Source organism: Pygoscelis adeliae, unplaced genomic scaffold (genome assembly GCF_000699105.1).
Source record: "Pygoscelis adeliae isolate BGI_AS28 unplaced genomic scaffold, ASM69910v1 Scaffold186, whole genome shotgun sequence".
Classification (NCBI taxonomy): domain Eukaryota; kingdom Metazoa; phylum Chordata; class Aves; order Sphenisciformes; family Spheniscidae; genus Pygoscelis; species Pygoscelis adeliae.
The window spans coordinates 4,432,167-4,449,573 of NW_008825071.1; the positions used below are offsets into that span (position 1 = coordinate 4,432,167).

General features: G+C 40.5%; 1 protein-coding gene across 1 annotated transcript in view; it reads right to left on the minus strand.

Moving 5' to 3' along the window:
• LOC103919083 overlaps positions 1-17,407 on the minus strand; it is a 165,389-nt gene that overhangs the window by 60,904 nt on the left and 87,078 nt on the right. The window contains exon 13 of the mRNA XM_009326538.1: positions 17,075-17,234. Coding sequence (XP_009324813.1) covers positions 17,075-17,234 — 160 coding nt within the window. The remainder of the gene's footprint in view (positions 1-17,074; positions 17,235-17,407) is intronic.

A 17,407-nucleotide genomic window follows, 5' to 3' on the forward strand; every position in this document is an offset into this window, starting at 1 on the left:
ATAGAGTCAGTCACTATGTGGGAAGAAAAAGGAAACTGAAATAGGCACTGAGCATCGTTACAGCACAGCTCAGTCAGTCGGTCTCAGGCAGGAGGGAAGACTTGCAATGGGCTGACATTCAAAGATGTCATAGAGGGGACTACATCCCAACTAAAAGCTACGTTATATAGCAGGAGGGTATCAGCTGAACTACAAAACTACAACTGTACAGCAGAAGAAAGATGCATAAACTCAAATGTTTTGAGATTATTATTATTATTATCTTAAACATTTTAAGTTTATTATTGCCAACACCTGATGGAAAAAAGATCATGTTTCTTTCATGGCTTGCAAGCACTATTAAGTTACACTTCCATACTGGTTACATATGAAAGAAGAAAAAGGGCATACCATAAATTTACTACAGATTTTACAGAGAATTTAGACAGCATTAGATGCTCAGCTACCTAACAAATTATTTGATCTTTGTTTCTTGTTCAGATAAAGGATTTAGAAGTGGCAAAGAATAAGGAAAAAGCAATTTAACTGGTATGAACAAACTATGTTGATTCAGAAACCAAGCCAAATAAAAAACATTACAATAGAGTTTCCAAAAAGTTATGTTTGCAATTTAAAATACCCATAGGGCAGATCTGACTTACATGACCAACACTTAATGTATAGTACGTGATAAGATGACACATGCAGTTTTGAAACTTGGCAGTAATTCAGAAAAAGAATACTTTGCTGGCCGTTAACAATTTCTGAGCAATGTATTCATATTTATTATGTATGTCTGTAGTTGAGTTCCTGAGTGATTATAGTTATAACAGTGTCTTCTCATGTAATCTTAGGACACCAAAAGCTGCACTGCAAAATGAAACTAAGGACTAATAAATGAGCTATCTTTTTGCTCATGCTAACAGTACACCAAATTCACAACTTGAGCTTGCTTTCTGTTAGCAAATGCAAATGAATAGAAACTGCCAGAGATCTACAGGGGTGTAAATGATACAAGAATTGAGCTTGCACTTTTGTAAAGGCCCTTGAGGGGCCTGGGGGGGTGTGTGGGAGCAGGGGGAGAAGCAGCGTGAGCATTATACTGAAATATCTTAGGATGCTTTAATGCACCTAAATAATCTCATACAGGGAACTCAAACTAAAATAGCAGGCAACAATGAGCAATTATGCTTTCAGTTTTATGCTGGCAAGGTTTAAATAATATATTAAGATTTGGGGTTGTTGGGAAGGGGTTTTTTAGAAATGCGTGCGTATTTTCCAATGGAGCTGGTACTGTCTTGCAGCTGTTTGATATTAGATGCAAGACCTACCAGCCCTCAAACCTCACATTAGAAACAGACCTTTGGCCAAGTTGTGTCTTCATTTAGACCTTGGCAACCCTGCTCACATCAGTGGGGGTAATTTGACCTCTCATTTGAATAATGCAGTGCAGTGATATGGTTCTGGTTTGTATTTTCTATGATTGTTTCAGTTGAAATGCAACAACTCCCTGGATTGTGTGCGAGATGAAAATGCCTTCCAGAGGTAACAGCGCAGATATGGGAATCATGTCTGATCTGACAAACCATGTGGCAGGGACAGGTTACAGCACTGTGCCAGTCCGGGCACAAAAATATCTGCCTAGGGCCTCTCCTGATAACCTTGCACTGAAAGGATCAGAAAAGGTAGTGTGGGCAATGGCAAGGCAGCAGGAACTCTTGGAGCAGAAAGTTCAGCTTCCTTGCACAAGCAAATTATGTGTGTGTACATGATCTTTAGAAACAAGTGTCCCTTCTCTCTCTCCCCCAGCCACAGTGAAGTTTTAAAGTGAGAAAAATTCAGCCCAGACTAGAGAATAAAACTTCCAGTTGAAAGAACTGCATTAGAACAGGATTAATGTGATGGTAAACATGCTTTAGTAATCCATTTAAGCCATATCCTAGTTGGCTGAATTGTTATTACTTTGAATTTAGGGGGTTTATGGAAATGCACTGTCTGAAACAACTTTTACTCCCTTATGAAAAAAAGAAAATACAGCATGAGAGTCCTTCAGGAAATAAGCAAAAGCCTATGACCTATGGTAACTTTCAACCCCACATGCTTAATATAGATATGAAAAATAGAATGTCATGGGGTTGAAAACATGAAAAAATACTGTGAGCTCTCTGTTTATTTTTGTTGGTTTGTTTATTTCATAAAGCGTCTCCTTGCCCAATTGCAGTGATAATGACTCTCAAAAAAGCCTGGACTGGCAGTCTGAATCCTAAGCTTTTAAGTCAGAATCTTTGCCTGGCTACACATCAACCAGAAAAAGAAACAACAAACTCTAGTCATGATGATGCCACATCACCACGAAAACAGAATGAATGTATTTGAACTGCAGCATCTTTGCCTCATTCAAGAATTTCCATTAGGTTTTGTTTAAACTGTACAACCTTCTTTGTGCAGGCAGAAAAGAGGCTTGTTCCATGAAAATAAAGAAAAACAAAACAGAAAAAAACTTTTAAAGCCAAAACATTTAGCTTAATCCATCTCTAAATCCTATTACACATTCAACAAATTACAATAGTAACCCTTAGTGGCCAGAGATGAAGCAATATATGGCAGAACAAGCAGAGTTCCTCCACGGTTAGCTTAAAGGGCACTGTCAGGTTCGAAAATCATAAATTCCTTTGTCTTTGTACACTCAGGCCTTTTCACACAGCTCTGGCACATTGTTATACCCATGCTACAGCTTTGTCAAGATGCCAGAACAGCATAAATGAGAGTCAGACCCCAGACATTTAAAACAGACGCAATCACTTGCAAGATCACCAGTGCAAAAGCAAAGGGATTTTTTTTCTGATAAATTTGACTTACTTATTTTCATGGTGTTTTGCATTCAGCTTGGACAATAAAGTAAGAACTAACAGGCATTTATAGGAAATAATAATGAAGGAAGTTTTGCCTCACTTCCAAATGCTTACCCTCTCCAGTGCCCCAGCTTTTGGACAGTAAACACTGCAGAAGAATGTTATATTTACACAAAGATGTCATTATTGTAATTTGGTTTTGAGGCTTTTTGTTTGTTGTTTGTCATTGTTGTTGTTTTTTCCCCTCCCTCTCTGTCCCCCCATTCCGTTTGCCTTTAGATTTCATCACAAAATACGCGTTTGGAAGCTACCCAAAGGGTTGATTTCAAGTATTTAACATCACATACAAATAAATTCGCACGAATGAGACACTGCAATCAATGTAAAAACTGCTCCTGTAGTATTTAAATGCTGATTATAGCTCCTCAGGCTGGATGTATACACGAATGACAAGAATCCTGGTCCACATGCAGGTATTTCAGAGTGTAAATGTGGCAAGAGGAAATTGAGGGTAAAAACTCCAAAACAGTCGTAATCCGCTGTCATATTGTTCTCGCTCATGGACACGTGTTTATACTTTTACTTGTAAAAACTGAACAAGAAAATATTTTGAATACTTTGCTATTGCTGGGCCTTCTTTTCTTTTAGTCACTCTGTGCAACATCCAGCTGTGTGCCTTGAGCTGCTTTGCAAGGCCCTTCACGGCACGGGGCTCCCCAGCCACGAAGCATGCCGCACGGGGAGCCGCAGAACCTTGGCCTCTGACCCAGCACAGCTGAGGACCTCCATGATGAGAAGTGGCCATTTCAACTTGCTAGGAAGCTTTGCAATAGAATTCTGCTCTCCCCGTGCAGGCTAAAGCACCTTCTCAGTTACTGGCAGGATGTCTGGTCAGTTTAAAGCCATCACGAATACTCGCAGCACTGTTCTGATGAGCACTAGCGTACACCTGTGCCACAGAGGGCGCTCATCCTCTTCAGCTATTTGATTACACGTCTATTTTCTCTGAAGAATGCTTCTCAAACCCTAAAATCACCCTCCTCTCCACACCCGTACCGAGCTGGCACCACCATGGAGATCAGGATGCACTTGTTCAGGTACAGAAAAAGGCTACGCTGGTCCTTAGCTACTTGTCACATAGCTGGGGGGCAAGAGACAGCAGAAATGGCCAAGCAAGCACAAGGAAGGAGTGATACCAAGAAAGGAGACTCAAACCCAGAGAATGCACAGATTCCGCAGGAACCTGCATCAAATTTGGTTTGGAAGAAAACAAGAATGGAGGGGCTATGGTGGAAAGAGCTACGCTTTTAAGAAGACACTTCTAAAGTCAGGCACCCTGGACCTTTTCCCGTTTCAAAAGATATTTTGTTCTGTCACTGGAACAAGCAATTGGGTGTTGCGGGCACCACGGACTCAGATATTCTGAAACAGGGGGGACTGCCAATATCAAGCAGCATAAGATCATCTCATAGAAGAAGGCGTTGAAGCTGTACCAGGCTGTATGTGAATATGCTGTTCCAATCCTGGCACTGCTGTTTGAAGGGAAGAGCGATCCACAAAGGTCTGCTGCATGCTCTGGGCTGCAGCTGGGCGAGCTGGGGGAGGTTCTGGCTCTCTCACCCTGTAGAAGGACCTGATGAATTGTGCAGGGCTCTCCATAGGTTATATCAGTGTCACAGCTACCTACAGAGCTAAAGTCACTCACTGGATATCTATAGCCTTGAAAGTCTGCATACATGCAGTGGACATTGCCCAGACTTGAGCATGAGGTAGGGTAACATTGGTGACAAAAGATTTCCCATCTGTCTCAAATACTAACAATTACCTCAACCCCCTAAAAGCCACTTGAAAAGACACTAGTTCTCAAACAGCAAATTAACTAACATCCTCCAGGTTGTTATTCAGGCTGCAGTACACACCGCTTCAAACAATGCCATTTATAAAGCAATAATGAAAGGAACTAGTCTATAAACCTTTCCTTAGCAGCAGGAGGGCTTAGGCTCCGAGGTTCACAAGCCTTCAGTTTATCTGAAGCCCATGAGACTTCAGCAAAGAGGAACTAATCAAGGGAAATAGTAGAGTAATCCTAAAAAACCTTAACAAGACCCTATCGAGTATGTTTTTTTCTCCACCTGTATTGACTTTGAAAGAGACAGAAACCAGCTTTCTACCCTTACTACATTATTTCCCACTTGTTAAATGGAAATGCAAAGCCCAAACGTGTTCAATAAAGCTAAAATAAGCATCCTTCTTTGTGAACTAGTGAAGTAAGGATCCACTTGGCAGGCTTGCTCTCTCAGGCAAGACCCATTAATACAAAAGGGGGTTTATCTGAGAAAAGTCTAAACTACGAGTCCTGAATGGGTAGCTGCAAAAGAAAACAAGGCTGAGGAGGTTTTTATGCTGTGACTGAGCTTAAGCTTCAAGCCTGCAGGCTAGCGCTACTCGGAGTGTTTCTGATGGGATAATTTTCTATGCAAAAAGACTGATTCATTGAAGAATTACTCATGTCATGGCCAATGTGCCAATTTCAATGGCCGTTCATCTGACAGGCGCAACAAACCCTTCTGAGATGTTTTAAATGACCAGGTGCCATTTTCCTATTTTTAAATAACCCTTCATGGTTACTCTGGCCAGACAAATGCCCTGCAAAACCCGACAGGCTGCTCCCACTGCTGCAGCCTGGGGAGGGCTTGGGGGAACCCCAGCTCCCAAAGGTGCTGCCTAGCTTTGCCCTTTCCCTTTTCCTTTCTCATTTGGAGGACACAGGAATTCGGGCCTAGTGCCTGACGGTAGCACTAAAAGTTTTACATCAACATGCTGATGCTAGTGTAACTGGATAAATGATGCACATTTAGGGCCATAATCAGGGAGCCTGATGTGTAAATAAATCCCTGCACCCAGTCAGTGGAGGGAGATAAACACCTCAGAAGATCTGTCGAAGTGATCCCAAAGCCTTATGTGAGGCACAGCGAGAGGTGCTCAAAGCCAGCAGGGGAGGAGGCCCTAGGATTCATGTGGAAAGTAGATCATCTGAACAGTGTCCACTAGGATCAAGGTGTTGTGAGGCTCAAAGTTTGGCTCCATCTTCATCAAAGCATGCCAAAGTTAGCAGCTGCCCACCTTTTCTCTTGATCATTTCTCTACACCCTCCCCAACATTGCAGGATTTTAATTCAGAAATGTTGATTTTTAAAAGTCCATTCTGTTTTGGTCAAAACCAAGTAAGTTTTGAAACAATAAATCCATAAAACCTGCTGTACTTACATGTCACCTGAATGGCATGATTATCCCTCTCTGACCAACCGACCCGTCAGATTTTCCATTAATATTAATACACAAATCCTTGCAAATTTAACTCCCATTCAACTGTTTAGGGTAATATTTTGCAGGATGAAAAGAACAGCTTTCAAAATAGAGGAAAAATCCAGAGGACACGACCACATTTCACAGGTCAGTGGCTGGGACAGCAGGAGCTGCTGAAGGAGAGCTGAAGGAACATACTCGCTCAGGGGCATTTTAGCACTCTTGTGATACGATACCCATATTCATCAGCATGCAACAATCCCCTCTCCAGATGAAAAACACTACAGATCATGTTCCTAATAAAACAGTCAATTTGCCTCCTTCTCTTTTTTGTTGTTGGCAGGAATTCCTTACAACCTCACCTCCCTGGGGCATGGCTTCCTCTCCCCCTTTGTCGATCAGGAGAAAACAAGGCTCTGTGCAACAACAAAGTCTCGCTGGCCAGCCTCAGAGACACTCGTGCCAGGTTTCAGACAGACCCAGGAAATTACTGTTGTTTTAGATGCCCTGATGATCACTAAGATAGAAACAACGATGTAGATGGGAAGCATGGTGAGAGCTCATTTCTGTCCTGACAAACACGTCAGGGTGAAAATCGTGACCCCTTTAGAAAACTCCAGCAAATAAGCTCTGGACAGAGCTGTCAGGTGCCAGCAGAGGAAATTTAACTCAGCCCCCATTTCTATACAGCTTCAAAGGGTAACTGTTTCAAATCTTGTGCCAGAGCTGGGTTTTGTAGACCACTCTGAGACCAGGGTCTTTGGCGTATCTACACCAGGAAGGACGAGTGTCCTTGCTGAGTCCTATGAACTACATGCATTCTGCCCACACTTGGCTTTAGCTTAGCCAAAGGACCTTTAGGCTCAGGCACAAAGTTTACTTTGCCTTCTGAGCTCAGGTTAAGACAGAAAATAGGACGGACCTGTTTGGGCTTGAGAACAAGTGTGCATCTTTGTTAAACTCACCACGTAGACAGACAGAGAGTGGCGAGACCTCAGCCTTCCCACTGAGTTGTTCTTTTATACAGCCAGACCTTGTTCAGTGCTTGCTATATCCCTCCAGCCCCATTCAGTGGGCAAGGAGATGTTGCTCTGCTATGTGCAGGTGTCTTCAGCAGTCTCTGCTGTCAGTGTGGGGAATTTTACTTTTAAAGAAGAAAATATCATTTGATCCCAGAATATTTAAAGGTCATTACTAGAAAGCAAACTACTTGAGGCTTCAGTTTTGTAACACTGCTCAAGTATTCTCTACTGCACTTACATTTAAAGTAATTCACTCTTTGTTAGCAGCCTTTTGTGTGAGAGTCACACAATGGTAGTAAAGCCATTTCTCTCAAGGAAGAAATTAAGAGCCTGATCTGCAAAAACATGCTTGCAATTACATACATAATTGGCACATGAACTTCATGCAATTGCATATGCAAGCTCACAACCACATGGTGATTTAGGTGTTACATTGGTAGAAGCATTTCAGTTACCCCTTACCTGACTAGATCAATGAGTATCAACAGTACCCTGCCCAAGCTCAGAGGATGACTAATGCCAAAGATGTAAGAAGATGGGATAAGCCCAGTAATTAGAGAAGACTGAGATTTTTTGAAATCATATCATTGGAAAAAAGAAATCTGTACAACACCGAGGAGGATAAATCACAAATAATTAAGCAAATACTAGCTTTTAAGCAGCTACACCCACCCATAATGGACACCACCATAATAACTTTTCCATAATGTGAGTTTCTTCTTAAGCCCCATCTGCTAACAATTACATTATGTCTTTAAATCATCAGGGCTGATATTTCATATAACATTTTTCCTCACTATTGTAGCTTTGAATGTTCTCATGATTCAGATAAATTGCTAATTCTTTTCAGAATCCTGCTAAGTTATTGGACTTAGAGGTGTTGTGTGCGCCAGTGAGTTGCCTGTATTATACACTCCAACAGAACAAAGAAGTGCAGGGAGTCAAAGGTGTTAATGTAACCTTGTTTACAGCACTACCCAACAACCATATGAGAGACCTATTGGCTAATTCTGTTTTGCGCAAAAATGAAGAGTCAGCTGATTTTTGTTGGAAAGAATAGGAATCGCTGTTGTTTAAGTGACTGTCCTGGGGGTTTTCAGAACTGCTCACATCATACTTCAACCTACCAAGGGGAGGAGGGAGTCATTGTATGAATTACTCCTGCAATATTTCATGAGCTAGTAAATTTTCTATGGAAATTATCCAGCTTGATGAAAATGTCTGTATTTCAAACCTCACAAGAGTCTGATTTAGAAGAGAAATAGTGCTCGTTTACTGCAGCTTCATTGAAGACAAAGATGGAGAGAACCCGAAGTGTTGAAATGTTAACATTCCAAGAAAACTAATTATCATATTTTCACTTGCAAACTTCAAACCTGCTGCTAATTAATCTCTGTGGAAAGGCTGTGTATGAATCAAATTATAATGTAAGTCAGATTATATGGGATGAGATGTATAACATGCCCTGCCACTGAGGAGAAATGAAATGGATTGCTTGCACAGAAATGACAAAAAACCCAAAGAGCTTGCTTTTCATTAGTGCACCGATCTGTACCAGCCGGCTGATGACAGATTCACCCCAATGGAGTGTTGCAAACCACCTTGAATTTTCAAAAGTTTGCCTGTGGTCACAAATTATCTAGATGCAAGGAGAAAAAACTATTTGACTGAGCAAACCTTGATGCAGCACTTGCAGAGTTCTGTTGTGAAAACATCTTGAGGGCAATCAAGTGCCATTAGCACATGTCAATGAAGCTTCCCATGAATTACTACAAAAATTACAGTTAAGTGTACTCCTCCTCCATCACTGTCCAACCTCTCTGACAAAACAGTTTGGATATCTGTTGAAGTATTACAGAAATTAACACCTCTCTGCCAGTATAGTACTCGGAAGCATGTCAGCAGACAATTAATTTGGTCCATCTGCACCAACGCCTTTATATGATTCATGTATTGATTATAGGATTAAAATTATTTGTTACCATTCACTCTAGAAATACTATATTGTGCGTATAATGGGGATAGCAAAGGAGACTTGAATAAATCAGTTCTCGTTGAAAAGTGAAACAAAATACATGTTTTCTAAAAACAAGATCACATTTACAACCTCCCTAAGTAAATTCCATGAAATTTGACTAAATCATTTTGTTTTCAATTTATAGTCTTATCATATGAGCTATCACATGGCAACCAAAAAAGAAATGCTGCAAATAGCTGATAATACTTGCCTCTGCACAGTTTGCCTTTCTTTTTATCTTTTTTTATTCTATTAACTTATTGTCATGCAACTTTAAGATTCAGAGAAGCTTGCATAGCTGTTTGGGTTTTTTACCCATTTTTCATCTTTTTTTTTTTTTTCTTTATGATGGGATACAACATGGAATCAAGAAAGCCCTGTGCAGTGTTACCTTACTGCCTCAAATTCTAATGCCATTTTCATTAGTTTACTTGTTGATTATATCTGTTCTACCGTTGTTATAATTTATTACAACTGCTGTTCAAGCAGTTCCACTTGTTAGACCTATCCACCCAGACAAAAGAAGCTTTTTCTTTACCTAGGCTGCATTACCTTGTTTTCCACAGCTCGCATATACACGCTTTGTGACGAATTACTAATCAACTGTTGTGAGGTTTAATGGCATGCCTGGGTATGGTCAGCATATTTGGCTATTCCAGATGCTTCCTACCATCCTCATTTCCCCGCTTTCTTCTTTTCACCCACCACTCCCTGTGGACTAAATACTCTAAAAGAACAGCAAGCGAAGTGTTTCAGAACCATCTGGCCAATTTGATCCTACACAGTTCAAGGCCTCGTCGTTTCATACAGAAATAATTTTATTTTAAATCTAAGAGGCGACGGAATGCTACACTCTTTTCTGACCTTACATTTTGCTCTATTTTCTCTAACATCCCATTACTGGGCTGAGCCTTCCCTCTGCTCATCTCATGACTTTCAATCTCTATTTAATCTTTAAAAAAATACAGACTCTGCCTTCAATAAATAATTTATCCCAGATGAGAATCTGACCTTATATGCACAGATCACGTAGAAGTTCAGTGAGATATGGCCCTATTTCCTCCCTTCTCCTTTACTTACACAGACAGATGGAAATTCTGGCCCTAATGAAGTCAGTGCAAGTTTTGCTGTTGACTGCAAAGGGGTCAAGGTTTCCCTCCTACAATTTCTGTAGCAGATAGGTGATTATTTCTTATTGCTTAGTCTTGTCATCTCAACATGCTGAGCTGAATTGTCCTGGACTAGCGGGGTGGTTTACTTGTACTGGTTAAAACAATCGTGCATTACCCTGGATCAACATAGTGATTTATTCATACTGGTGCTTAAGGAATTAAATTCTATATTACTGCTAATTTTTCTGGATATGCTCAAAGTCAGTTTTGCTACTGCTTTCTAGTCTGCTATGCTACTCTTACAGCAAACTTCATTTTGATTCTTGGTAGAATCTAAATTGCTGGAGACACTGTACTGAAAGCTCCAGTGAGCAGCTTCCAAATTTTTTACAACATGGGTTAAGGTTAGGAAGAAGAAACCTGATAGTGAACTCACAAAATGCTAGGCTTCTAAAAGATCACTAAAACTAGTTGAGGGAAAAGAAACCACAAATCAAAATTATAAGACCATATCTTCTACTGCAGCTTGAGTGATCTCAGCCATTTGTTATTTTTTAAAGATATAATACAGACTACATGAGGTAGAACTTACATATATAAGGTATAACTCCTAGTCAGAAAGAGTTTGCAAACGGAAGAGTGAACAAATAAAAAGGAAATTTACACTTTCTATTCTTTTGCTTTCTCAACATGTTTTCATTTCTCCATTTGCAGACCAGTGATATCTAAATCAGTGATTTGAGAAGAGGAGAATTCTTTTAGGGGAACCAAAAGTAACATGACTGTACAGCTATTTTTTCCCATCAGCTTCTCTTATCTGGCATTTCTCACTACCCACTTTGTGCCGCACTTTCCTTGGTGTAGCACTGGCTCTCAGAGGACTTCAGTCTTTGCCCTTGGCTTCTCCCTATCCATCATCCACCTGTCTGGTGGGTCTGGATGAAGCAGGGTCCAAACTCCAGCACGGGAGCAAGCCCAGGACCGTAAGAAGAGACAAATTACAGTGATCTCAGGTGTGGTACTGCCTGCCTTCAGCAGCCTCCACCTGTGGCTGAGCAGCTTTGCTGCAGCACGGACTACCTGGAGGGTCATGAAGCTTTCTCTAAGACAAGACGAAAAGTTAAACTCCTCGTGCTAAATGGGTTAAATGACTTGCTCTCTGCCAGCTCTCATAACACCTACATGTCCGACATCGGTTTCCTCTCTTGCCACTGCTGATTCCTCTAGCAAGGGCAGGATTTTGCCCTCAACTATTCACAAGTAATTAATGCATTATTGAACAGGAATAAATAGATAGCAATTAAATAACAAGTATTAATGACTTATTTATTAACATATTAATAGTTGGCCTGAGAGTAATAAATGCAAATTAGTGTAAAGTGGTACCAAAAATTGTGTCGATAATAGGCCCTGAAGTAATCTTGTGTGTTCAAGATAATTACAAATATATTTTCCTTTCAAAAAACTACTGCCGGGTAATTTTTTATGGTTTGCTATAATATCATTTTAGAATTAGAAAATTAGCCCTAGTCTCATTAAAATAATTTTGCAGTGCATCAGGCTTTATTTCAAGTGTAAGTTTCACATTATCTTCTCGTCTATAAAGCTTGCATTTTTTTTCAGAAACCCACGCTATGTGCAAACCTTCTGGGCCTATGCTTGGTATACTAATGCTGTTGTTTCAGCTTACTGCTTGTACAACTTTTCTCATCATTAGTATTATTATGTAAGAAGTTCCACTGCAAGCAGTGGTGGTACGTTGAGGGCTAAATCCAGTAAAACCCACCGATGACGAGATTTTTTCCTTTTTACCGCTGCTGACAGCAATTCACCTGATAAATAGTTCAGAGGCTTTGAACATGAGCAAAGTGGTGCACTGGGCACTGCACACCTAACAACAGATCCAGCCACAACAGACCCCATTCAGAAAACGATCCCTGGTCAGAACCTGTTTTACTAGAAATGCTTTCCTCTTTTTTTTTTCCTTTTATTTTTTTAAATTCTTATCTGCTTGGGCAGAAGAAAAGCCTGCTTGCTACTTTGGCTCTGAACTGTCACTTAACTTTGGGAAACTGATTACTTCATGAGGACAGCAAGTTATTGTCACTTTTGTCACATCTACCAAAAAAAAGAAAGTGTTGGCTAAAACCCAGAGTCCTGACCTCATCACTGAACTGCTGTCATCAATGGCAAGTTAATGTATTCCTGTCTGCCATTGGTCCTGATATTCCTGATTCTGAAATTTGACATACATTTAACATGTGCCCATCTCCAGTAATAGGTCAGCAAACATTCAGCTCTGCCTCCATATTTGTAACAGGTTGAGGAATGAGGGTCCAGGCTTCCTCCTAGCAAAGGGTGGCCAGAACACTCTTCCTACAAATGTTTGTTTCTACAGATGTTTCTGTCTGCCTCTGTCGGTGGCATTTTTACTTCTTTGCAGCTTTCCTCATTAAAGGCATTGTAAATTACTTCTTCCAAAATAATCAAGTGCATTTCTGTATAGTAAGGGGCTTTGGTCGCTCTCTCCCTACAGTGCCTTCCAAACTGCTACGTAAATGTGATTGTGGCCGTGTAATCTGTGTACCTGGAAATATAATTCGTTTTGTTGCTAATGAAGGTCCTACGGCACAAATTTATTAAAGGTATACTTTTCCATGGGATAATAATTGGGTCGATAATATTAAACTCATAGGCTCATTATTTAATTGCAAGGGCAGATTATGAATACAGCTTCTAAAATGTATTTTAATGAAAAACACTACATCCTGACCTAATCATATCAACCTTATGCTATCTAATTAAGGATGCAAAAAATCATTAGAGTTGCAAAATATTAGTTCCAGCTCCATCAGGCTGCTAGCTGGCCCTTCATGAATATATATATTTTTTTACTCTGTGATAAATAGTTAATGAGGTAAAAATGACAAAATTTGCATGTAGGCAAATTAGTTTAATAGAGTGATGTCTTCCTGGTCTACAGAAAGTGACCTTTTTCCTATCAAAAGAATGACTAAAAATACTTTGAAATGATGGCATGGATGTCATTCCACAAATGACAAATCGCTTCTCTGAACAATATAAAAATTATAAAATGCAATAACCTTAAATTCTCATCATACTGTAAATGTGTCCTCTGCTGCTGCATTTATCAATTTAATAAAAGGAAATTAAGCATATTATAAAATACCCATTTATGGAGCAATTTTTAATCCAGGGAATAAAAATGAGAAGCACATGGTTAATAGCAAGAAAATATTGCAAAAACGTAGACCTATTTTTTCCAGAAGGTTTGACTGACTATTTACTTGAATGACCTCCATTTAAAATATATTTTTTATATGGAGTGATGTAAGATATGGCAGTCTCATGCTTCCCTTTATAAAAATTGCTCACAGTTAATTTGGTATCTTATTTAAAAATTAACACATTAATAATGTACGCAATAAGGCCTAGTGATGTGTCTTCCATACTGATTACTTTGTACAATTAGACATACAAAAAGAAAGGGACAAGATAAATACCTTATGCAAATTCATGGCAGAAAAAAGGGTCTTTTAGTATCTGCAATGCCTAGGAGCATAAAAGACCTGAAAACATAGTTCATAGTCTTGCAGGGAGATGCTCCATGTGGAGAACATATTTCTGGAAGGGAGCAAGTTTTTATTACAAAACCGGATTTGCCAAAGAGCTAACGACATTTGGTTTGATGGTTCTCTTTTCCATCAAAATAACATAAACAAGAAATTGGAGTAGAAGGGGACGATTTCAGGTTTCTGAAGAACACTGGTTGTATTTTCACAGTATTCATGTTTCGTACAGATAGCTTGGGAGTTTTGGACAGTCGTGTCCACTCACAAATTTTCCTTATTGTGAGGCAGATCCTGTGCCCAGTGAAGTAAATGATAGAGACCTGACTGATGCCAGGGATGCAAATTTCTGCACGCTTTCTGCATTATTCCTATCTCCTTATATCGTACAGTCTGCACCAGTATGTCCCATAGAGAATGGGAACGTTTAACACTGTCACAGCCTGACATTTGGTTAGGGCTGATATAAAGGAAAAGGCATGAAATTCGTGCAGATGTAGACAGAATAGGAATCAGAAACTTGGGGACTGAGGGAAAGACAAAAGCGTGCATCACTCCACTTTGCCGAACGAAGTGCGCAGTGCTCCCTAGGCAGCACAGGGGAGTCCTCCCTCTACTCTGACCGCACTCTCCCTCCTGCTGGATCTGGCTGAGGCTGGGTCTATTTTAAAGGATCTCAGAGTAAGATCAGGTACTCACATTTCAATATGGCATTTCATACATGCCAAGCTGCATACTGGGAACAAAACTAGGCACTTACATATGTCTATAGGTATGGTCATGTTTTTCAATGTTATGCCCTCTGAAGTATGTCTTATAGCAGTGGATATGCCCCTCTGCTCTGCTCTGGTGAGACCCCACCTGGAGTACTGCGTCCAGCTCTGGAGCCCTCAATGTAAGAAAGATATGGACCTATTGGAGCGGGTCCATAAGAGGGCCACGAAAATGATCAGAGGGATGGAACATCTCTCCTATGAAGAAAGGCTGAGGGAGCTGGGGTTGTTCAGCCTGGAGAAAAGAAGGCTCCAGGGATACCTTATTGCAGCCTTCCAGTACTTAAAGGGGGCTTATAAGAAAGACGGGGACAAACTTTTTAGCAGGGCCTGTTTACAAGGGGTAATGTTTTTAAACTAAAAGAGGGTAGATTTAGACTAGATATAAGGAAGAAATTTTTTACGCTGAGGGTGGTGAAAGACTGGCACAGGTTGCCCAGAGAGGTGGTGGATGCCCCATCCCTGGAAACATTCAAGGCCAGGCTGGATGGGGCTCTGAGCAACCTGGTCTAATTGAAGATGTCCCTGTTCATTGCAGGGGAGTTGAACTAGACCTTTAGAGGTCCCTTCCAACCCAAACTATTCTATGACTCTATGACAATCCACATTTCTTCCATTCAGGGGCAGATTATTTGTATACAGACAAGTAATTTTTCTTTCCATTCTTTTCTATTTGTCTTGACCCCCCATCCTTTCCTTCTTTTCCCCTTTTTTTTTTCTCCCCCCCTCCCACCCTCCCCAGCCCTTTCTGTACTGCTGCCAGGAATGATATGCTGGTAATATCATTAGAAATGTATTCAGTACTTGAAACAGAAAAGTAGTTGTTTGCAGTTGCCTTATCCACCACTTTGTCCACATGGTATTGGTAGTCCTGGCATGTAAAATGGGGTCCACTATATATATTCTTTGTTTGACCCTACTTAACATGTAACAAAGGTAACAGAAACCAGTCATCAGTGGCTATGCTTTGACTTACTGTAGAAAGCTTTTGAGTGCAACAAAAGGGTGATTTTGCTTACTGGGGTAAAGCAAGTAAGTGCTACCTGTATAAAAAGTGGGAATGTCTGAGGCAGGTGGCTGTGGTAGCACATTCACTCGTTCATACCTTTTTCCTCCCCTCTGTTGAAATGCAATGTGGTGCTCTGCACTTTCCCACAAAAATTAAGCTTACTGAGTATCTGCTTTTTCATTCAATTGGCACATTCACCTTTTTAATCTTTCTTTCAGGGTCCAGACTGTCATCATGAAAAAAAGTGGAAAATAATTACAGCTGTGCCAGATGTTTATAGCAGTGACAACTGAGGCTATATATTTATATAAACTGCTGATCTTTCAGAGGTAGCTATAGGGACTTGAAAAACCTGCAGACCCTAATCTGAAATCACTTCTTCCAGTGGGTTAGAAAAGAAAACAAAACAACTCATACAAACTTAAGAGGACTAATTTCCTTCCTATCTTAAATCTGTTCATTTTTATATTCAAGCACGAGAGTTACTGAGCAAAGCATTGTGCACAGAGGCACTCATAAATGTATAAATCCAACTGATGAGCACTTTAACATTTGTCCAAGAGCTGTTTTATAAGATAGTCCTATGGGAATTAATAATGTTGATGCAAAGCTAGAAAGCAAGGAGGAAAACCTCCCTCACAGAAGGAAGACAATGACCCTCACAGACTACTGACCATGTTACTTCTGTTATTTCCAATTCTCTGAAAGCAATTATGACCAGAAGCCTCATTTGTGGATGGCATCCCCAACACTGGAATCTTTGCAAACACAGATTCATCTCCTGCACATCACAGCTTAAAGTCTGTATACGGGACTAGAGGCTAGTGGTCTAATGGAAAAGAAAGAGGAATTATTTTGATAGCTAAAGTAGAGCTTTTCTCCTACCTCCTCCTACACACTTCCAACTCAGCCCACTCCTCTGGGCAATCCTGGAAGGAAAGGGCCAGGAAGGAGAGCATGGCTATCACATCTGACTCACCAAACTTACACCCCCTCCTCAGGGCAGCCCCATCCATGCCCTTGCAGGGAGCAAAGTCGACTTGTCCATGGAACTTCCCAGTTTGCTGAGCTGGCTGAGAAATTATCTGGGGTGGTACTGACATTTAAAAAAGTAGCAAGCCTCTACAATCCAGTCAAGAATCACCAGATGGCATAGACAATTTTTGACATCAGTGATGCCGCTAAGCCTTTGGATACTAAGCAGATTGTAGCCCCTCAAGATGTTCAGGCAATGTACATACAACCTTCTCACAAAATTCTCCTGAACATGCTTCTTAGCTTCTCCATTCAAAGAAGCACCCTAAGGAAAATTTTCTTGTATATCTAGGTCCTTTTAGGTAATACACAGGAATACAAAACATTAATTTGGACCAGTATGTCACAGACTCCTTTTGGAGACTCTGTTCACCACTCACCATCCGTCTTTCACCGTTGATTCCTCTCCACTGCTCAGCCCTCTTCATAATGTAGCTCAGCTCCTGATTGGAAATCTCTAGGTCCAATGGAACAAAGAATGTGCCTTCCTCACCATGAATGCGTCGAAATACATCCAACAGCCAACCTTCACTATGTAGCCTAAGGATAGAAATGACACACTTAGTTCTTCTTTGACAGGACTCTTCATGCAAAAAAGAAAAAGGTGTCTTACCCTTTTGTAGACTTCTAAAGCTTGGTCATGACTATATTCTCTACTTATGAGTAAGAAGCTTCTTTCCCACAAGTTCTCCAACATACAACCCTTCCTAGCC